We start from the raw sequence: 24,136 nt of genomic DNA, 5'->3' as shown, positions 1-24,136 counted from the left end.
CCAACCAGCGCATCACCCAAATCCGATGTGAGGGGGTTAGTTGTGTATTAGAGTGTTCATGAAATCGTCTTAAACATGTTAAATCAAAGAATATCACGTGACACGGTCATGAGCAGGTATTTGTATTCAGATGGGGGTAAACATACTGCATTAACTTGACTAAAGCCATTTTCAGACGTGAACTCCGGAGGATGTCTGCACAATTCAGTCCACACCGTCTCCAGAGTTTGCCTTTCACACATGGACGATGCAGCAGGAGATTCTCCACTCATGTTCACAACAACACAGAAATCTCTGGGGCGTTCAGGTGAGGGGGGGGTGCAGCATGCATGTATAACGTACAAATTCCGCTGCAGAGATCATATGTTTTTGATCAACACTGGCTTTGGCCCTTATCGCCAAAAGCTCTCAACATCTTCATCCTGTCCAGAGCCTCTTACTCGGATATTTGTGTTCTCAGATACAAGATACAAGTCTGGAGATTAGTCCAGTGCATGTCTGGGAGCAGTTTATAGGAATTTAGTGGAGGGTGAATCATGGAAGTTAGACATAAACACATATTATCATGTGCAGTAGGTTAAGACTGTTCCATAAATGCAACTGTGGTTATTATTACACTTAATCTAGTTTATAACTTTATAACCAAGTTTGAGGGCAATTTCCTGTGACAAACAAGTATTATTTAAGAGTAAGCAACTGTATACACCATTAGTGTTTGTCTCAACCATCAGAGGAAGAGCAGGTACGGGTCCACTTATGTGGACTGCATCCTTTAGGGGAGCCTCTGAACTGGAACCCAGTGATAACGTTGCTTCCTCAGTTTCCGCAGCACAGTGTTGTCATCACTATCTCAGATAGAAACGACTGAGCTGGACGATCCAGCACAACGTACAGTGTGTCTCACACTACACAGGTAAGAGGCCACAGCACTGACCAGGCTTGGTCAGGCGGGCTCACATCGACATGTCAGAAAGAATCTGTAACTTGTCATGCACGCTGCATCTTTAAAGCTCCCTCACCATGCACTGTTTCCATTCTGTCGACAGTCTATGTCACTCACACACACACACACACAGGTAAACATACAGAGACAGGGCACACATCACGTAGGACACAAGAACACATGCAAACAGCAGAGGAGGAGGAGAAATGCTACTATAGTACCTTTGTTTTGATTGACGATAGAAAACACACCATCCACACACACACACGCACACAGACACATAGGCATGCATGCACATAAACATGTAATCAATCTGCACAAAAAAACAAGCATCACTTCTGCTGCTGCAGCATTGCCGGTGGATATTTGTTCAGAGAGCGACTCAAAGCAGAAAGAAAGAAGATGCCACGCACACATGTTCCTACAGTTAAACACAGAACAGCTGCACTGCTCATACACTGTGCAGCAGCAGTAGCAGCAGCTCCCGTCCGTCTTCACACACACCACACACACAAACATGCACACGCACACGCACACACATACACACGCACACACATACAAACACACACTGAATCAAACTCATCCGTCTGCAAACGTGTGTTGCAACATCTGTCAATCTATCTCATCGATCCTGCCCTGCCATCCATGATGTCCACATGCATGCACCCCTCCCTCCACTCCCCCCCATCTCCCCTGGCAACTGGAGGGAGAGAGGGAAAGAAAGAGAGAGGGAGGAGAGGATGATGGGGGGGGGTGGTATAAAATGCCATGGCAGGTACCTGTAAATGAACCAGACGCTCCTATTCACAGGGCCGAGCGACGGCCAGGAAGAAGAGAGGGAGAGGGAGAGGGAGAGATCCTCTTCGTCGCATGCCCCCATCGCCATTTCCTCCCCTCCCTCTCCTCCTCCTCCTTCTCCTGCTCCTTCTCCTTCTCGTCTTCCAGCGAGACAGCAGCAAGCGCGAGCCGCGAGAGAGGAGGAGGAGGAGAGGAGGAAGAGGAGGAGAGAGAGATGGAGGAAGGGAAAGGGAGAGGGCCGAGCTCTCCCAGCCCCTTCATACTTAAGACAGAGAGAGGAGGAATGGTAGAGAGAGAGAGAGAGAGAGAGAGAGAGAGAGAGAGATTGAGATGGTTCGCTGTGACTGCGACACAGAAAGAGAGAGAGGGAGAGAAAGAAAGGGAGAGAGAAGAGGAGCAGGGAGAGAGGGAGGGGGGATAAGGTGACTTAAAAAAGGAGAGAAAGAGAAATGAGGTAATTTGTGGAGAGAGAGAGGGGTGATTGGGTTCCTTTGCAAGGGGCTTCACACACACACACAGACACATAACAGTCCAAACATTTGTGCGATCATGCACACAACCACCAAAACCACACACGCTTTCTTTTTTCTATCCTCCTCTCCAACTACATCCAATTTTCCTCACTCCCCCACTTCCCATAGATAATACTGTATGTATAGTATTCACTTTGTGAATCTGTCACTGTCATGATTCTCCATTCATAAAAATGGATGCGGCTGAGATAAATCTTTGCTATACAATACAGTCCTAACTGGAATAATTAATTCACAGGGGGAATGACAGGAGGCTTGTGAAGTTTGAAAGACTGAAGAGGTGTAATCACGTGAGATAACGATTAAAGACATGTATTATCATTATTATTATGTAATTACACAAAAAAGCTTACAAAAAGATTGGCTCTTATTTGTGCATAAATACGTCAGATCCCTCTGGAGCCTCTGCTGCTCCTGCTGTTATTGACCCCATGTGTCTTTAAATCACACCTGACTAACCTCACCCACCCACCCCCGTAACACACAAACACACACACACACACACACACACACACACACACACACACACACACACACACACACACACACACACACACACACACACACACGCTGGCATGCACACAAACACACTCCCTTCACACATTAACTGTAAACAAAGCATGAATGAGAGGGTAGAGCGCGCAAAAAAGGGGTGGAGGGGGGAGGAGGAGGAGACGCATCGACGCAGACAGGAAGAGGCGAGAGGACAGAGAAACAGCTGGTGGATGAGTGGCGGAAGGAGGAAGAGGAGGAGGAGGAAGAGGAGGACAGAGAAAGAGAGGGGAGAGGTACAGATTCTCTCGAATGGGCACTCACATCATCTCTGTCAAAGCCTTCTTCCATGTATGTCCAAGTTGTCCTCTGTCGACTGGCCCTACCTCCCTCTACCCCTTGTTCTCTCTCTCACCCTCTTGCCTCCCTCCTGTATACGAGAATGATCACAACTCTTGTCCTCTCTCCCCTCTCATCTCTGCCTCTTTGCCTGTCTGCCTGCATGTCAGGGTATACCGCTGTGATTCTGTGAGTACAGTGTGTGTGTGTGTGTGTGTGTGTGTGTGTGCGTGTGTGTGTGCGTGTGCGTGTACGTGTGTGCATGCATGCATGCATGCATGTGTGATGAGGGAGAGGGCATGAAAGAAAGAAAGAGAGATAGATAGATAGGAGATAGAGGGGTAAGGGGGCTGGAGAGGAAACATAAAGAAGGTCCACATGATTGGGTATTCAGTGTGTGTGTGTGTGCACACGTGTGAGCATCTGTGCATCCATTTTACTGAACACGCCCTCTTAGATGCTGTTTTCCGTCTCTGCGTCGAATAAGGTGAAGTCGTACAAGTTCTATATTAATGAAAAACCATGTCAGCCAACTCCTATTTCACATATGCACAAGCATGTGTCTTACAAGAAACAAGAAGCCGCAGCAGCAGCGTTTAGCAGGATGCTCTGCCATGCTCCTCCAAACTGTGTGCTCGCTCGTCCTCATTTGACCCACTGTTGGCCCAAATGTGGTCTCACGTGGGCAGCAGCATGTACAGATTGTGTGGACTTGCTCAGTGCATCTGTGGCAAGGACACAGATCAGATGAACTGTCACTTTATTGAGAAAAACAATGTTGGAAGAGTTTTACTTCTAGCAAATGCAGCTTATGATTTCTAAATGCTTCCTTAATGTTTTAAAGAGCGCTAGGGATTTTTTTGTCTTTGAATGTGTTTTTCTTCTGCTTCCACTTATCTGCCAGGGATCAAGTGGCTGTTGTTCAAAAAAATGTATGTTCTTCAACTGAGCTTTGTTTTTCTGTGACCTAAATACAGAAGGATTTTCTCCTATTAAAAGACGACCCTAGTTTGTGGAAGAAACTCTGCCCCCTCCACTGAGTCATTCAAAGCACAGGCTAGACCAACCTATTCCCTCTGGCATTTGACTAGTTAACAGGTCTTACATATTAGCTAATACATTGGTTATTTTAGTCAACTTTTGTTGTTTTAAATGTGCATAAATTGACTTGACTTGACTTAAAATAACACAGTGCTGGGAGAAACTCTCTAAATAAAAGATGTGTACATTAGCTAATGTTACGCTGACGACAATTTTAGCCAAAAAAGTAAATAAAGAAAATTGAATGTCTACATTCACACTATGAGCCACGTGAGGCTCTGCTTTAGCACCGTTTTGAGCACAATGCTAATGATGCTAACTTGCTGATCTGTAGTAGGAATTTTTACCATGTTCACCCAAAATCCGTGAATAAAGATGGACGACATGACAGATCCACAAAAGAGAAGTGTCTCACACACCACTTGGTGGCTGACTGCAGTATAGGTTATAAATCCTGCCTCCTCCATTTTAGTGGAAGGGACATGGACCAAACTAAAGTTTTTCCAAAAAGTTGATTTCTGTCATTTTAGGTGGTTCTTATCACACAGCTGTATGTTCAATTGTTTTTGATAAGTTTGGTTTTAATTAGCTATTTGATGTTATAAAAACAGGGTGAAACGTTATGATTGACAGCTGAGACTGACTCACAATTGGTCGAGCGTGTGTATCGGCGGGGCCTTGCTACCGCAACTCCACCCCATCACTACTGCACAGACTCTTGCTTCAAATGATGTCACCAGAACAAGATGGCACAGCCCACATGCTAATATTTCTGCTTATTTTTGTACAGTGGGAGGAAGTCGAGACGTGTCGTCCATCTTTGCTCACAGTCCAAATGTTCACCCCCTTAGCTTAGAATGTTAGCATGTTAGAATGCTTAGAGGTGGTAATGGGAAATAAACAAAAGAACGGCTGTGGTTGAATGTTTTTAGTTAAGAATCTATGTTTTTGCAGAAACAATTCTTTTTTCTGCTAACGCTAAATGAGAAGTCATCAATATGTCTGGGGGAACCACAACCAATCCATCAAATAATATTTACATATTTCAATCTGGACCAAAGTGGAGGATCAAACTGACATTGCGATCGATAATACCAAATAATCTGAATCCTTTGAGTCGTGGAAATTGATGTCAGCTGCTTTCGTCATCATAGACAAAATTATGTATATTACAACATGGCAGAGCTGCATCATCTTCTTTTTTTTCTTTCATGTTTGTGTCTCCTTATGGTTGCAGAGACAACACAAACGATACACGTGTCTCTTTTCACTGAAACATGGGACGCCTTTCTTCTTCCCCCCAAGCTCCTCAACGCTCCTCTGCCTTTAGAGTGCCCTTCGGTGTATGACCTCCAGATGGAGACACCACAGGGGAGAGAGGGTGATAGAAAGAAAATTTAAAAAAGTACAGGGGGGTTAGCAATACAGTGATGAATAGAAAGCGAGGGAGGGATGCAGAGATGGTCAAGAGATGCAGCCAAATATAGAGGGATGAAAAGAGGGATAGGTGAGATATTACATGAAAAGATAAAGGCTGCAAAAGTAGGCCCGTGTGAGGGCGGCTCTGAGTCAGCTGTGCCCGACTGCTCGGCCAAACAAACTGTCTCGGGCTCCTTCTATGCTGCGGTACACACAGCTTTAATTATCCATGATGTGTGTGCTCGCGTGTGTGCAAACATAGTATGTGAGTCTGCATGGCTGAGTGTGTCGCATGCATGAAAATGTCACTGTTGATCAGAAGCACGTTAATAATAAATGATACCATGTGTATGGCTGAGAGAGAGAAAGGCTGTTAAAGGGAAGGATGAAGAGGAAATAAAACATGAAAAGAAAATAATGCAGGCCTTACAAAGAGAGCAGAGGAATTATAAAGAATGATGATGGGTGATAAAAGAGGGAAAGAGAGAGGGAAAGAGAGAGACATTTCACATAAATGAATCATGTGATTGACAATGGCTTTATTTCTATGTAAATAATTCTCTCTCTTTGCTCAGCCCTGGAGCTGTCCTGGACACTGAAATGAGTTTGCTTAGGAGCGACACCACCCTTGCCGCGATGCAGATGCAAGGCATTAAAGGGAATGCCATTACATCAGTCTCACTAAATGAGGAGAAGTCACATGGCCACAGTCAATACAGGAGAGTTGTACGCACTTGTGAGTCAACAGATCACCTCCAGAGGGTCTCGAAAAAAATGTGGGTCGATGTTCAAAAAGCTGAATAAGAACATTTTCTAGCAATGCTCGACTGCAGTTCCACAGATATAGCAACTACATCCTAAGCAGGAATAAATGTGCAAGACTTGATCCTGGTTTTGCAGTTGGTGGATGAATATCTGTATCAGCAGCCGTGCAGCTTCATGGTTCTGTGGACTGGAGTCCTGTCGTCTGTCTATATCTGCTGCGGCTCAATTACCAACCAGCATTACCGCAGGACAAGCAAACAGCCCATTCCAAACAGGCAGGTCTACAACGGGCACTGCACTAGTTAATACGAAACGCATAATGACCTGCTGTTAAAAGTAAAAGCTCTCAGCTGCTGTTCTGAGATTTCTGTGATACATATGCATCAGTTCAAACAGGGTGGGCATCAAGGTCAGTTGTGGTCATCTGGTGATTTCATAACATTGATCAACACAAAGAAGTTTCCCACTTAGTCATCAGTGGTCTGAAAGAACCTTCGCCATCACTTCGTAGTTCAGCCCACCTAAAAACTGCAGCCTGGCAACACGGCTCTGCACCTCGGAGCCAAAAGGACAGACACACAGGGCAAGCAATTGACTCTAAAACCCAGATGTGACAAAAAAAATCTGCCTGTCTGCGCAGTTTAAATTCAGCAAAACCAACCAGTCAAAACTCAGCTGGTCAACCTCTGCCTCCAGGATGACTCCAGTGCCAGAGCAGGCGCATCGGCCTCTTGACCTGAGGCAGTGAATCCTTGCACATCGTCGTCCTGCCGCATGAATCAACAACACATCACACAAAGCAGTGGACACACTGGAACTTATGAATCACTGCATGAATCATCTTATCTGGCTAGATGTGTACAGTATGTTGGCATACAAGTAAATCCACTGTCAGCATCTGCTGTGTGTCTCAACAGTGGAGCAGTGAGGTCGCAATGAAAAGGTTGTCAGGTTGAGTTCCAGTATCCAGTCCATGCATCACACACTTTACTAAAACCATTGTCTCCTTATTAACCTACTGAGATACTCAGTGGACAAAAGTAGGAGGAGATCAGGTGAATAATATCTGAATATCTTTGACCCCTACCACTCAACATGTGTACATGCAAGTACATGACACTTACCTGGGAGCGTCAAAGCTGTCGTAGGATCCCACCGTGTAATGACGGAACAACCGTTTGGCTCTTTCTCCACGGCTCTCTGAAACCAGAAAAACAACAGGAACCGACATTTAATCGGATTACACAGCTACTGTTCACCGACTTAACGATCATTGGAAATATCCAGCATTGGAGCATCTCTCTTCCACACGTCGCCTTTGGGATCTGCAACCTACAGCTCTGACGACTATGTGCATTAGTACAGGGAGAAAAAGAACAATTTAATCACTTATAACTGACAAATATTTGTATGAATCAAATGTTTAAATGGAAAAAATCTAATTCCAGATTTGCGGTTTTCCTTTTATTTATGTCACTGTCACTCAAATTGGGTTTTCAAATGTTGGTTGGACAAAACAAGAAATGTGTATGTTACTTTGGGCTCAGAGGAGTTGCTAGCATCCTATATATAGAAAGAGATATATCTATATATCTTGATATATACTGTATATGCTTTTAGAATCTGGGGATGGTAACAATTACCTAATGAAATGTCAAAATCAGGTCATTTTAGAACATAGGACAAGATGGAGAATATCGCTTGTATGTTTAAGACGCGTTTAATACTTTTGTTTACTGTACCTTATTTTTGTATTTGGTGCTAACTGACATGTTAGCATGTGATCACATTAATACTTGATGGTGAACATGGTATCTACCCAATTTCAGCATATTCATTTTGTCAGTGAGCATTTTAGCCTCACATTTAATTAGTATTAAATATAATTACCTCGTTAACCTTGTTTAATTCTATAGTCAGCCAAAAATTGCCTCTGGGAATTCCTGATGAATCACCTTCACAGTACCTGAGGCCACTGTGACCTTGACCTTCGACCTTTGACCACCAAAATCAAAAAATCGTTCTGCCCAATTTGAAGGGATTCCCTCATGGTGTCCGTCCATCCATCCATCCCACTCTGGTGAGGAGGGATGGATAATGCAAGGGCATGATAATGGAGGGCGTAACAATACTATCAGTTGCAGACTAGATTTACTAGCAGCCTCTTGTCTTTGATGTGCATGGTCACATAGGGTCAAAACTAGCATCTTGACAGAGACTAAACCAGTTGAAAATTCACAATATTCAGATAAATGTGAAACTCTGTATTAAAAGGTGCATTTTTCCCACTGAAGTGATGCAGGGGGGTTTTCTTGATGACCCTGTTGTGTAGGCATTTGCGTGTATGTTTATCTGTGCGCGTGTGGCCGGCTGTGATCACCTGATCGGTTGTCTTGGCTCCGAAGCATCACTTCCTCCACACAGTCGGAGGGGAACCAGCCTGTGCGACCTCTGACCGTCCCCTCCCAGTAACCACCCTCGCCAACACTCAACACTAGAGGGACGGAGGGAGGGATGGAGGAAGGGGGGGGTGCAGGAAAGACCAGCGTGTCAGAGGAAAAAGGGCGACTTGTCTCTCACACACAGATAATAGTGAGAAATGAATAAACACGCACATAAAAAGACGACAACAACATTACACACACAGAAAAGAAATAATATGGATACACACACACGGACATGCAAACCTCCTACATACTCACCAAGACATACATACCTGGCGACACCTTAGACTCACTCACAAACACACACATATTCATACCTGCAGACATTGAATACAGACATATACAGAGACCTTACACTCATGTTAGGGAAATGACTTACAAACTCATCTGAAGACACTTCTCCTGGCCTGGATACTGATCTGTCTCCATGCACACTCACCATTTATATACCAGTGTCGAGGTTGATTCGTTTTGAGTATTTGAAGTAAGATTTTCGCATTAATTATCAAGAGATTTTATTATATTCAAAAGATGCTTGGTTGGTAAAATGCACATATGCACTTTCTAGCTCTGAGTGATAAAGACTTCTGTCTGTTAAAGGTAAAAAAACGTTTGCCTGGCTCTCTTCAAATGCAACCAAATCCCTCTACCGCCATTGTTAAATCCGTGCAACAGACGGAAAGATGTGAGTGTAATACTTAACTTCTTATCCCACACTCTCTGAAACAAAGCAAATTTCATAGATTGTCAAACGTCTGCATTTAGCTTCGTTAAATACGTTTTACTGGTATGAAGCTTTTTTAAAATCTCATCTGCTCTTTTGGTTTGCTGGTCTGAACGTTGCCCAAAAGGTTGAATCAGCTGCCTGCCCATTTAACATGTGGGAGGAAAACGCTCGAGAGTGATGAACAAAACGTCTGTGGGATGCTCATGTTGCATTCTTTGCCCTGTGTTTTATTCATGTTTGTATATATGTGCACGTTGACAAACCAGTGGTATAACTGAGCTGTGTTTGCTTTGGATGAAATTGTTAGCGATGGTGTTGTGGTCACCTGATATTTACCTAAAGGAGGTTATGTTTTCACCCCTGTCCGTTCGTTCGTTTGTGAATAAGATCACCCAATATCTACTGAACGGATTACCACAAAACTCAGTAGAAGGATGTGGTGTTGGTCAGGGAAGAATTCATTGAATTTTGGGGTGGAATTGGATCAGGGGACAGATCTAAGAATTGTTTTCCCACTTTCTGTAACACCGATTTTCATCTCGTCTCAGAGAATGATTCATAAATCTTGATTTAAAAAAAATCTGCCATGTTTAGGGGACTAATATTTATGAGTGTGAGCAATTTGGTGCAGATCCAAATAAAAATCCAGACCTACTGAATTTAAATGTGGTTACATAAGGTTGGCTGCCTTGGTGGAGAGATGCACTCCACTGAGTTCTTTCTGAAAACTGTTGACCCTCTACAGTCGGCAGTTTACTAATTATTAGGAACGATGTGGGGCTATGTTCTGAGCCCAAACAGAGACACTGCACTATGCGAGTTGCATATTTTCAAGGTAACATTGCTTTGCATGTGTGTGGCTATGAAAACTGCATGTCAGAGTCACGTAAACGTTTTTTTAATTGACACATTTTGTTGTTACAGAGCCTGTTTCCCCTTCCACACACCTCTGCAGGTGCTTTGACAGAGCAGAGGCTCACTGTGTTTCATGTCATGTTCGTACCAGGTTTTTTACAACAGCACAAACACTGAGTCCCAACCAGAAAGACACTTTCAGCTCACATGGAAGACAAAATGCAGTATTATGCTCCAGCACGCAGACATATGTACACACACACATACACAGATTGTCCTGATGTAAAAGAACGCGGACATACTCACCTTTGACCCTGTCCCCCTTACTGAAGCTGATTTCTCGCTCTCCCTGTGCAGAGTGCGCTCGAGTGGCGACAAAGACTCGTCCTGGGACGGCGCTGTACAGGCGTCGCCGCTGCCCTGCCGTTTGCGTGGGGGTGCTGGCAGGAGCAGGCCTAGGTGGGCAGGAGCAGAAGTATACGCAGCAGTTACAAACTATAAATCAACACAGACTTAAAGCACAAAACTGCAAGAAGTAGTTACATATGAAAAGGAGAATTTTGTATATTATTAAAACTGCTCGAGGTGAAGCTAGTCGGAACTTCTTTATATTGTGTTGGATGGTGTAATTTATATCAATGTATTATATTTAATTAACTTATTGAATACTAGTCACTATACATACCCCTATCGAATAGAAAGTACAAAAGCTCCTTTTGAAACATGATGGTAGCATAAACTCAATAATAAGCATCTCTAAATTTTACTTAAATAAAATAAAATAGGAGAGAGAAAGGGAATTTATTCTTCCAATCATAGATACTTTTTAGAATGAATGAAAGCTCATCTCAACATGAAAGATAACAAAGACATTGGCCCAGACAGGTTCTCTTTCCTGTTTGGGAGGGGAGGGTGAGGTGAGTGGTATTTAGCTGCAACATGCAACTTCACCACTAGATGTCACTAAATCCTACAAACCTTTAACCACTTTACAGCCCTTTGTGGCCTTGCTTTAGATTAGATCAATTTAAAATGTTTTTAAGACATTGAATAGAAACACCTCGGCCTCCTCCACTCACCCCTGCCTCCGACTCTGCCTGCTCCGGTCCTCCTTGTCACCGATCCTCCCTCTTGACGGGGAACGTGTCCTCGCTCCTCTGGGACTACTGGAGCTCCGCAGGGTACCAGTGTGTTTATAGCCCTGCAAGAGAGAGAGACAATTAAAGATATTTACATGTTATATTAACATTATTTTACTGCCATCTGCCCTATCAGAAATATTCTGGTTTACATCAATGCTGTTGAGGCTTTCAAATCAACAGCTAGACCAAATATTCAATGTATGACGAAAAATGTGTTTGGAAAAAGAAGAAAAAATTGTCATTGTATTTGCAATGTTGACACATTTTTGTAAATTCTTTTTACAACGATGTTTCAACATAAACATTATTTTTGTTCAGTCAGTTTTTTTTCTTTGTAATTTTCTAACGTAGTTTAAATTCACTTAATTTGATTATTATTAATTCTAACTTTAGTTTTTTTCTATTTGCCTATCAATTGATCTCACTATAATTTTTTTCTAACGATTAACCTTTATTACTCGAAATATAATTTATCAAAAAGCATATGTCACCAATAGGTGGACCGCGGTCCGACTCAGGACACAGACGCTGTTCTATATGGACCCATATAAAACCTGTGCAGCTTTTTCTGTCTTTATGGTAGTAAATCCTGGCAGCATCATAGACTGTACATAAAGATGGCCGTTGTGTCCGTGACGTCACCCGTTGGTTTCTGAAGAGGGAAAATGAGGCTCTCAGTGGGCTGATCGCAGTCATCACAACAAACTTAACGAGAGGTAAGTTACCCTGAAATTATACAACAACAAAACCTATTGATTTATCTATGATCATAATCATACCACATGTGTCAAGTGGTTTTTAATATGTAATTGTGGTAATTAACCAATGACTCAACACGTCTAATCAACAGATTGAAGCAAGTTTACTACCTCAGTCTAAGTTTTCTCATCACTTTAGTAGAGAGTTGTGTGTTTAGTTGTCACTTGATTGTAATTATAGGTTAATATTAATAAGCTACACGTGTAGGTTGCATGTGATAGCAACTATGTTTCAGAAATGTTCTAAAACAGGCTTGTATAACCACCATTACTATTATCACCTGGTTTATTTAGCCTGTTATGGAATTTACAGTGAATTAGACTCAGTGCAGATGTGTAATGACAGTTTAGATGTGATTATAATCTCCACACACTGCAGTTGTAAACACTTCTCATATTTATTATATATGTATCTGTTTTCACACTGAGAGAAGTCGAGGGACTTGATCTGGGCTGTTATCAACAGCACTGTCACAACCCGGCTCAAAGCTGGACAAAGTAGGGAAGACCACACACGAGCTTAACCTAAAAAGAAGTTTATTTAAGGAAAGGTAAATGTAGAAATCAATATACAACCAAAACCAAATGCTGTGGAAGCCATGGGGGAGACACAGACTTGCTGAATGTCACCAGTTTATATACTGTTGACTGCAGCACCTGATGTCCTCAGCATCCGCCGTGGCAGCAGCAACATGGTGGAGATCAATGCACAAGCTTTCGTCTGCACAACACTTCATGTGTGGCAGTCATTGTGTCATGGATAATATTGAGTCAATTTCTATATTCATAATGGTTGGTAATAAAAAAAGAACATTGTTATTACAACAATGTTCATCTTTTACTTTCTGATTTGATACACTTGAGATAAAAAAACTGTTTTGTTATTTTTCTTCTTTGCACGGTCAGCACAGCTGTGTCCTTCAGGCTCGTCCGTCCCTAATAAAATGACAGGAAACATAAAAGTATGGCATTATTGCAGAGGAAGTTTTTGGCCTTATATTCTGTGGATATTCAACTATGTGTATGAATATAGTTTTGGATTAAACAGTGTACTACCAAGACAATGAATATGCAGGATGGAGTTCTTCCACATTCAAACTATTGCATATATAATGTAATGCATTGTGTATTATGTGCGATACTTTGCTTTGATTGTTACTAAGTTATGAAAACAGGTCTGTACCTGGAGTCAGTGCTGGAGTGATGACTCTCAGTGTTCAGTCTGGTTGGATTCCAGTTCTGTCTCCTCATGTTGGACATCCATGTCTGCAGGCTGTCTGAGTCACCTAGAGGAAAACTTTACACGAAAACACAGATATGTAAAGTCATATGTGTGCCAGGTTAACTCCTTTATAGACTAACATGAAAAAAATTAAAGTTTATTACTTCAAAGTTCATCAGATCATAATCACTTCACTTCAGCTTAGGAAATAGGTGGACATCAGCCTCAGGTTCTCTCTGTTACTGTCTATTCTCTTAAAGTTACACTACCTATGATTTATTTATACGTGACAAACAAATACATTATTCTGCATGTTCACTTATTTAACACACCAATGACAGATTCAGTAAAGTCTTAAAAGGAACTTAGTCTCCAAACACACACAGTCGCCTTCAGTTTAAAAGTTGTATCACCACAAACTCTTCTCTCTGCCGTGTGGACCGGTTCATGTCGGTGTAATAACTCCAGTACGGTCCCGTTAGCATCGTCATTACTTCTGTTTTCTTGCCTGGAGGCTAGCTGAGCTAAGCTAACAAGCCAGGTACAGAGACACCGATACCTGCTCATCACCACTAACACATAAATAAAATACTATATTTTACTTACCACAGAAACTGGACCACACACGTCTTCGACTTCTCCGTCGGGACAAGCAGCCGAACGACAAACTATATTATTCATCCGATATGTGAGTGAAAACTTCTCCACAGACTCGGGTCGTGTTCAGTTACGGAGATTAGCCTGTTAGCTCAGGTGAAGCCGAGCAGGCAACAGGCTAGAAGCCTAATCATTCTATTATTAGAGTCCACTTCAGTTCAGTGTGACAATTAATAATACTATTGAATTGTACTTACATTATTTTATTTGACAGTCAGTCTTTGACATTGATACAACCACTAGGTTACTTCAAGATTGTTTTTTGATATACTGCTAAACTTGAATTTACACAGTGTTTTGATATTCCTAAAGGTACTTGAATTCTACTTTGGTTTTCATTAATTTTGTTGTTGGACAGCTTTATGCAGATTGATATATTCCTTTTACTTGAATGGAACAAGCTCTTGCACCAATTTTATTTTGGAGAGATATGGGACTGTAAAAGGCAGATTAGCAGTTCACAGTTTTGTTGTGGAATAATGCCATGCAGTGCATACTTAGTTTTTTGTCAGATTTGTTTGTATTTAAGAGAAGAGAAATAAATATAAATGACACCATTTTTTACATTTTATTTTGGATAAATTCATTATTATATTAATCGAGTAAAAAAACATTATCATTATAAAAGATTATTATTAGATTAATCAAAAATTCTTCATTAGATTAATTGATGAATCGGAAAAAGAATCGTGAATTAATTGAATTTAAACTGACTCATGTCCACCTGTCATTGTGTTTCTGTCGTTGTGTTTCTGTCATTGTGATACAGAAACAGTATAAAAACACCTCCTACAACGTTTCACATATTGACTTTATATAACTTTCTGTAAACTGCACAACCTTTTTTCACCTTCCCACAGAGTGAACTGCAGCTGAAACCTTTCATTCGTCTGAGACACAGCACCTTCCAGTGTTTAAAGCTCAGTACTACATCAAAGTGTTGGCACAGAGTGGTTTGACTTTGCAGTGAGATAAAAATGGACGCAAAGTAAAATGTTAGAAATGATGGTTGTTCAACAATCTGAGTTATGAACGTATGTTTACTTGATCAAAATGTCACCCCCTGGAAAACTCTTTCTCAAATTTTGACAACTGAAACATCTAGTTTGATTTTCTGCATCAAATACTCGCAGTGATACACAGATCATACTTATATATTCATATACAAATAGTGTCTGTTGATGCTGACGGTAAAAGCATAAAACTAGAATGTCACTCATTGAAGCTCATACCTCCACCAAGACCAAACAGTCTCCTTAAATTCCATCAAGCTGCACCGAATTACACACACTCATAAGGATCTGTTCCCTAAATGTGCCGGATCTTTGTTTTGATCAAATCCATGAATTATACAATGAAAATGTAAAAAAAAAAAATAGAGAGCCTTATCTTGTAAAGTGATAAAAAATTGTTTATATTTTCATGGTCATGAACCGGTAGCTTTTGTGCCAACGGACAGGGGTGAAAACATAACCTCCTTGGTGGAGGTAAATTATATAGAAACATAAGTTACTTATAGAATGCATTTGTAAAGCGTGTATGTGTATGTATCAGAAGTAATTTAAAACGAAATGGACACACGCACACACAGGGGCACACCTGCACGGAGACGATGTTGGTCGACGGAGCGTTGGGCACTGCCATCCAGTCCGGCAGGTTCATGCTGCTGTCGCTGTTGGCCCGCAGGAAGGGATGAGGGTGGGGTATCGTCAGCGTGCGGGCGCTCTCTCGCCTCTGGGGGGCGTACTTTGGAGACTCCACAAAGGGAACTGTGGGGCGAGGAGAAATGGTACAGAGAGGGTCAATCCTTTTCCTGCAGGATTTCACCTATATTTCTTTATATTCTTTATCCAGACTTTTTCCAATGTGCTGCTATAGTTTTATATCCTTTTTTATTTGCTGGTTCTTTTTGTAAACTCCCCTCATGAAGATCATATTTGTCTTTTTCGATCAAATATCTAAACTGGAACATTTGACTGAACATGACAAGATCAGACCCCAGCTACTTACCCACATCTGTATCCCGGTGGTTTTTAATTATTTCTCCCAGTTCAAAATGGCCGGACATGACAGCCACCTAATATAAAAAACAAAAATAAAAATGCTATTTTTTGGGATATAGTCTCAGAGGTGGCAGAAACAGGTTCACAGATATACATTATTTTGTAGGCACTGGTGGCTGTGGCCTGTTTAGATTATTATTAACACAAACCTACAGATCATCCCCTTGATACATCCAACTTAATATCTTTGGAGATTATAGAATATCTAGATGTACAGTCAAAGACAAATGAGATTTCCTAGTTTCTTGATAAAGAATAATAGTGTGCGAACACTTGAAAACTTATTTAAGCATTCTTTCCCTCACTGAATAAATGCTTAAAAATGAAAAAAATTATGCAGGTCAGGGCACAATATAGTAGACTTTAATGCTTTCTCCCTTTCGCGTTCCCTCTCTTTTATATACACACACACACACACACACACACACTCACACACACACACACACACTCGACAGGATAGTCTCAGCTGGCTTTTTCTGCACTGACAGAGTTCATTTATCCAGATTAAGGGGTCACACTCTCTCCTGCCACCTGGGACCTGCGTGTGCATCGCAGCACAATAATGCTTTAAAGTGAAATTAGGCCCCGGCACTTTCTGCTACATTAACTTAATAAAACACTGAACCATACATCCACCGACACACGTAATAAACCAGCCACGCACTCGGCCATTACCTGAAACGGGGTCTGCCCACTGTTGTTCTTGGTGTCTTTATTTGCTCCCCGGTAGAGCAGAATTCGTGCACAGCTTTCCTGCAACAGACACTGTAAATTAATGCACAGGTTTTGTCCTAAAATATGAAATCTTTAATTACTGCTTAGCGTAGGAAGGTACGTCATTTATAAGAGTTTAAGCATTGGCTTCAGAGAGCATGGTATCCTATTCCTTCTTTTGACTTATTTTCCAGGTCAAATGTGTTTTTTATAACATATTTAGGTGGAAATTAAGGAAAGTCATATTTAAGTTCAAAAGGCATAAGCATCCGGTTTCTCAGATTATGTAGCTTTTTCAATTATTTATCATAAGTGAGTCATCTCACCAGGTCAACACTTTTTCACACGGCTCCCCTCTGGAGGGTGCTACAGGTCCTTACAAACTCCCTCTTGCAGACTCTTAACAGGCGTTTGTCCAAGTGCATTTAAAAAACTTAACCAAGTTCCATAATATAATAATTAACTGTGCAATATTATTTCTATTTTAACTATGGGCATCATATACTCATCTGCTTTAATACCCTGTGTTTTATACTTTTTATGTTTATTTATTAGATTGTACTGTATCTATTTTTCTGTGAGTTATATTACTGTTACTTTGTGCAACTTGGACACTTAGATTAATTGTACACTGTGCAATGACAATAAAAGCATTAAAATACTTGAGCTTCAGGTAGATTCAGGTGATGTTTCAGGTAAATATTCTTCAGGATAGATGGTGTTTTAAGCTTTTAAGCATTGAACCGACAAATATTAAGAACTTATTCAGCATGGTAAACAGCATCTGTCTGGCTGGTGAAGCGGCTGGGGTCGGTGCTGTTGTTATACAGTATGTGGCTTTTTGTGACTTTTACCTTCTTATTCTGTTTGTTCAAAGACATAACATTTATGTTCTCGTCTATCTTCTATTGAAGCCACAATGAAAAAGATGAGTACCTTGTTGTATAAAGCACAGATGTGCAAGGCAGTGTTTCCAGAGGCATTCTGGGAGGAGGAATCGGCCCCATAGAAGAGGAGGTGCTCCAAATGCTGCGAGTTGCCATGCTGACAGGCCTGATGATCAGAGGGCCAGAAAACAGCGAGAGAAGAACTGAGAGCCAATTATTACATCATATTCAAATATTTTTAATTCTCGTTTGGACACACACCTACATCACACATAAAGTACAGGCTTTGGTGAACCAAAATACCAAAGTATCAATGTTAAATGTATGAGTCAAATCCCAGTGAACACACAGGAAGTATAAGATGGAGGATATGAGTGGCTAGGAGAGCTGAAGAGACGGATGCTGATGAAGTGATGTGTGGGTGATCACACTAAGATGAAGAGGCTGATACCTTTATTATATATTTTTTTCCCCCTGGCCTCAACAATCCACTTCACCGCTGCGAGTCATGAGGCCACGGGAGCAGGATGGGTGGGGTGAGGGGTGAGAGGTGTCTGAGATAAAGGATGAGAGGTGCAGTGTTGGAATGGGTTTTGATGTGGGGGCAGATGCAGACACTGGAACACAGAATACACTTGTACATTACAAAAAGGATGCACACACAGGATACAAACAACATAAACTAAACAACCAATTACCATGAGGCAGGTGCTTTCACGTCACAACCCACAAATAAATAAAAAATAGGCCACTGACCCAATTAGATTTTAATTATTTAGCCTCTAACATGAGGTTTTACGTTGTTATTTTATGTTGAATTAACTGTACACGGCGCACATGGCAGATAATGAAAAGTTAATTTCTCATGAATTGTAGTTATTTACAGCAATATTGAAAGAAAAATCCCTGTAAAGACCCTCTAAGGATGCCCTGCAGGTCTAAAGGGAATGACATCACACACTCAAAGACACACTGGTGTACCTGGTGTGTCTCGTCCCAGCCGTTCTCATCCCTGATGCCCAGCTTGGTGTGGTGGTAAAGCAGTGTTTCGCAGCAGGAGGTGTCGCCCCCTGTCAGCACAGTGTGGTAGAGCGGCGTTAGCCCTCGTCGGTCCTTATAGTCCGGAGACGCTCCCAGAGACAGGAGGACCTGCAGGAAGCCACAGCGAAAGAGATAAACCTCATGTACAGGTCGTGAAAAAGTGATGATGACATGTGGGGAATTTGAGAAATTATGCAGCTATTACGCTGTTATGAATTCATGAAAAAGAACAATAATAGAAACACAGGAAGGAGCAAAATACCTTAAGGTGGGTTCAAGGAGTCGTGGATTTAAAATAAAGATGGAAACTCATAGGTAGGGGTTCAGAGGGGGTCATGCAACACCCCAGACTGGAGAGAATTAGGTTTCCAGTCAGTCTACTGTAAACCTTTCTGCAGTATAGCAGCTGATTCTTTCCTTAGTGCTGACGTAACACATTATTCCCCCCTGAATGAGTTTCCCGTCCACTGGTGCCTGCATTCTTGGTGATTTGGGAGCTGAATTTTAAAAAGATTTTCACTCTGGCTGAATAGAAGAATAGTTTTTCTGTTCCTGTGCATTTTGTGTGTGGGCTGGTGTGGATTGCTGAGTGGGAGAGTCTGTTGATTCTGTCTTCAGCTTGTTTACTTATAAGGAAACAAATGAGGATGGCAGTGTCAGATTCATGGCACGTATCCATCCTGCAGAATAGTCGGCTGCTTCTTTCTCAGTCACTTGTTATGGTGAGATAAGAGCTGCCCTTTCTGCTGTTGTGATGTGTGAGTGTTTACCAGCAGGGCTGTATGGCGGTGGCCTCGAACAGCCTTGTGTAGCGGTGTGAGTCCATCTTTGGCACGGAAGTCAATATGAGCCCCTCCCTCGGCGAGGACGCGGATGGACTCACCTCCACCTGGCTCACACTGCACAGCCAGGGACAGAGGAGTCTCTGGGGGACACACACAGATTCACATTCAGTTATTTATGGTTGGAGGGATTATTCTCGAGAATGAAAGTCAAACCCACAGCTGCGTTTCTTTGCTCTGTTTAGATTCAGAGAGAACACCAACCTTGCCCTTGAATATGAGACAGATATCAGTCATATTAGACTCTACACATATTATACATTGTTCATCTCTCTTGTTGTTTTAGGATTAAAATGTCGGTGTCTAGTACAAAAATAATGCAAAATACTCTATTATGAGAAAGTCTTAGAACTAACGGAAAGGTATGAAACAGTAATCAGGAAAATATTACATCGTTAGCTTTTTTTAAATATTGATACACGTAAAAGCTGCATTTTACTGTTGCAGTTGGTGGAGGAGGAGCTAATCTTTTTATTATGTCATACTATTATGATGTTTTGATAATATTGGCAGTCATCACAATTACCTGCAGTGTCACATTCACACTGCTTCATGGTTTTGTCTGACTCACAGTTCACACCTCAACAATTTAAATGTTATCAATTTAAAAATCACATTTGGGAAGCTGATCTTGGTATTTTATCAAATTAATTGAATCTACAGATATTTACCTCTTCTTGTATATTTGTTGGGTTGTTTTTATTCATAACCAAGCACCATATTTGTGCTTGAGTAAATGTACCTAATTACATAGTGTTACTGGTGATCAATAAATTAATTTCTATGTAACAAAACTCCAGCTGTGTTGTCAGTCAGGTCAATGGTTTATTGACTGCAATTATACACAGTGGGGCTTGAAGCTAAATGCTAGTATAAACCTGCTGCTGTTAAAATCAGTAGGCGGATGAAACAATTAGTAAACTAATTAAGAAATTAAGGGAATTAAGAAAAAGTCAGGGCATCGCTAAAGTGTTTACACCGTATCCCGGGGAGAACACAAACATCTGCAATGTATTTCATGACGATGCGTCCAGTCGTTGATGATGCATTTCACCAAAAACTACAAACATCGACCTCATGGAGGCGCTACAGGAAAAGTCAGGGGATCACCACCTCAAATGTCATGAGACATTATCCTCCGAGTCTGCAGCTTTATTGAAAAACTGGACTGAAAAAATGTATTTGACCAAATTCTTTGCAGCCGGTTCAACAGATCCACAGCATGTGTGTGGTCCTATGGAACTGTCCTGAGGGCCAACTCCAGCCCCAGGGTTGGAGACCCTCCTGACTCTAATCTAGGTGTAAAAATTTAATTATTAGGGACCGTTTCTACATTCACTGTTTTGAGGCAGTTTAAAGAAGAGTCACTCCATGGAACAGACATCAGTCCTAAATCCCACCATCCCCTTCTCAGTTTTATTCCCAGGTTACTCAGCAGCACAACTTAATCTCTGCGAGAGTGTCGAATAAATATCCAAAATGCTTCTCTGGTGATTAACCATATTTAAATGGCTTCATCCTGCAGGCGGGAACGTTTTCTACTGAGTAAATGCAGTTTGGATCCTATGGACTCAAACCTGGGGCCCCTGCAGAGGCCTCAAGTCTGATCGCCCCCCAAAAAAGCATCATTCTAAAGGCCTTTAATCGCGTCTTCGCTCTGCCTGCACAGCCCTAATGCTGCATTTATCATGGAATAAATGTCAGGACACCGTAACAAAACCTCATAGTCAAAAAAGAGGAGGAAACCATTTGTGGACATATCTACATCACAAATAAAACTAAGAAAGCACACAAAGCTAACAAGTTCATAATCTGTCTGAAAATTATGAAGTGTTCTTCAGTATCAGTGTACGCCAGTGACTGTCTGTACATCCATTGAAATGCTATGAAAAGAAACTGGTAATTCAGCTTACTTCTAATTGTGCCAATCTGCCAAGATACAAGTACATATAATCTAAAACATCTCCCTAAGCATTAGAGTAAAGCATTAAGCATAAGATTTTTGCATATCAAGAATAAATCAAAATTTCAAGATATAAGCTATCTGAAGACAGATATAAACTACTAACATTAGCGCCTCTACAGAATACCTTGAGTGGATGATAATGGTGAAAATGACTTTAAGAATCACTTTTAGTAACAAAGAAATCCTTTGTCTTTTAGTAAAAACACAGTGAGGTGATCAGTGTGAGGACTTTGGAGAGATTATGCACACAAGCTTAGAGAGACGGAACACTGGCAGCTTGAATAGCTGTAAGTCACTCAACATTTCTACTTTATTCTAAACATTTGGCTTTATCATCAGAAAGGGAATAAAACGTTCTCCTCCTCACACGCAGAGTGTGATTATACACCAGACAGTATTAAGACAAAGAACTAACAGCCCGGAATATGTTGACTTTTCATATTGCACCATGAATATTAGTCTGAGGTTGTGATTGTGCCGTGACATGAGCTGATGGTGGGGTTGGGGAGACGTCATTTCTGAGGAGGTATGACGAGCCCGGGGGTTCCCCCTCCGCCCTGATGCTGTGCAGTGGACGTGTGTTTCACACCCATGATGACAGGCTGTGTTTATGTTTTGACACTTGCTCCCAGAGTGGCTGAAGTGTCACCGAGCAGCACACGCACACTGCAAATGAGCCATCTGCTGCCCCCCACCCACCCCCACCCCACCACCCCACCCACCCCACCACCCCCAGGCACTAACAAGACCTGAGAAAAGCCACCAAATTGTGAACAGCGCTGGCTCCGATCCTTGACAGAGAGTGTGAGGCCGACACGCTGCAGAGCCGAGGGCAGAGAACGGAGCGGGAGAGTTGTTGCTTGCAAAGAGTTTAAAGGTCGAGTTTATACGGCAGAGCCACAGGTCACAGAAACTGCTGTGTTCTAATAGTCCATTCCTAACTTAGTGAAATGACCCAGAAAGTATTTCAGCGGCCGTCATGATAAGAGCTTGTTTGTGTTAGAATTCTCTAAATGATAAGCACCACCTGAAGCATTGCAACATCGTAGTTGCACCTGGATAGACCCACGTAGATATAAAACAAACGAACAGCTGTTTTCTCCTCCTGACACAATCCAGAACTCGTGTGAATCCTCACATGATCGTCTGAGCTACCGATTTCTTCTCTGTCACATCTGTCCAGTGAACAACAAGCATGCTCAGATTGTAGTTCACAAAACGATCATCATCAGAACTAAATATAAATATATAAGAACTAAAATGTGTTGAATCTCCAACACACATTTATACAGAATGTTTATTGCAACAGTGCGACTCATCTGAGATTATACACCGTGGACAGACATGACACATAGATGAACTGACAGAGATGAAGGACTTGTAAAAGTGTGTACATGTATGTAGAGTAAACTGTGTATGGAAGGATGGAGTTTAAATTTACTGTTACATAATTGGTTTATGTAAATCACTTGACTTCTGTCAAAGACTTAATATTTCTTAGAGGCTTTAAACCTTTTATCGTTTGGTTTATTAGTCGGTAGGATTTTCCGCACCATGATTCGAAAACTACAGAACAGATTTCCACGGAAATTGGTGGATGTATGTGGTATGGGTCAGGATTTTTTTTTTTCACTTTAGTTTTTTCACATTTTCAACAAATTCCTATTATATAATTTATGCATCTTAATAGAAACAAAACAGGCATATTTAGAGGACTGATATCAAGGGTGTGCAAAATTTGGTGCAGCTTGATTGAATTTGAGGAGACTCTTGAAGGTATGTGCTGCACTGAGTGACTCTCTGGTTTCAGTAACAAACAATCAGATTTTCCTTTTAATAAACAAGTAAATAAAACTATGTTGTCCTGAATCCTTTTGTCAAACAGACACTATATAGCATATTGAAATTTCCATCAACATGGCTGCTCTTGTTTGACGCAAAACTATTATAGCTTTCAAGCTACTTTCACGTGAATGCGGCGATTTTGACATTTTGCTTTAAACTGCTAATTTAAACTACAATATCTGCGGGACTGTGTAGGAGTTGAGGTAAATCGAAAAACATCTGTGACACTTCCCGTTTCAGGGGCCCTCCTTACCGCCGGTGTCCCCGTCCTGGAAGTTGGGGTCGAGGCCCTTGTCTAAGAACTTGACCATCTTGTCCACAGCAGTGGTTTGGATATAATCCATGAACTTTTTCAGGCTGGCCTACATGTAGAGAGAAGAAAGCAACAGAACAAACTCAGACATATGGTATCATGAAATTGTGAACATGATTTTAGTTATTTCTCTTGATTTTGTTGTTTGTACTGAAAAGAGACACGATCCCTATTCCTTCTGTTTTGGGAAAACTGTACCTAGCACAGTACAGAGCAGCACACCACATTGCAACAGTACACAAGTATAGCACAGTATAATACACTGCAGTGCAGTCAAGGCCAGTACGTGTGAATGGAAACCATGCAAAGTGAAATCATGCAGACACCTAC

At 41.5% G+C, this 24,136-nt stretch overlaps 1 protein-coding gene across 3 annotated transcripts in view; it reads right to left on the bottom strand.

Annotated features, from left to right (window-relative positions):
* The window catches only part of shank1 (SH3 and multiple ankyrin repeat domains 1), an 86,420-nt gene that overhangs the window by 22,295 nt on the left and 39,989 nt on the right, over positions 1–24,136 (bottom strand). For all 3 annotated transcript variants that reach the window (XM_035180400.2, XM_035180399.2, XM_047343970.1), the window contains exons 5-15: positions 23,747–23,855; positions 19,611–19,765; positions 18,781–18,948; positions 17,849–17,965; positions 16,874–16,951; positions 16,146–16,212; positions 15,735–15,904; positions 11,436–11,557; positions 10,663–10,811; positions 8,711–8,824; positions 7,455–7,530 (exon numbers count right to left, since the gene is read on the bottom strand). In XM_035180400.2, coding sequence (XP_035036291.2) covers positions 7,455–7,530; positions 8,711–8,824; positions 10,663–10,811; positions 11,436–11,557; positions 15,735–15,904; positions 16,146–16,212; positions 16,874–16,951; positions 17,849–17,965; positions 18,781–18,948; positions 19,611–19,765; positions 23,747–23,855 — 1,325 coding nt within the window. The remainder of the gene's footprint in view (positions 1–7,454; positions 7,531–8,710; positions 8,825–10,662; positions 10,812–11,435; positions 11,558–15,734; positions 15,905–16,145; positions 16,213–16,873; positions 16,952–17,848; positions 17,966–18,780; positions 18,949–19,610; positions 19,766–23,746; positions 23,856–24,136) is intronic.

Source organism: Hippoglossus stenolepis, chromosome 16 (genome assembly GCF_022539355.2).
Source record: "Hippoglossus stenolepis isolate QCI-W04-F060 chromosome 16, HSTE1.2, whole genome shotgun sequence".
Classification (NCBI taxonomy): Eukaryota; Metazoa; Chordata; class Actinopteri; order Pleuronectiformes; family Pleuronectidae; genus Hippoglossus; species Hippoglossus stenolepis.
Note: the sequence above shows the minus strand (reverse complement) of the source record. Positions and strands in the feature narration are given on the sequence as shown.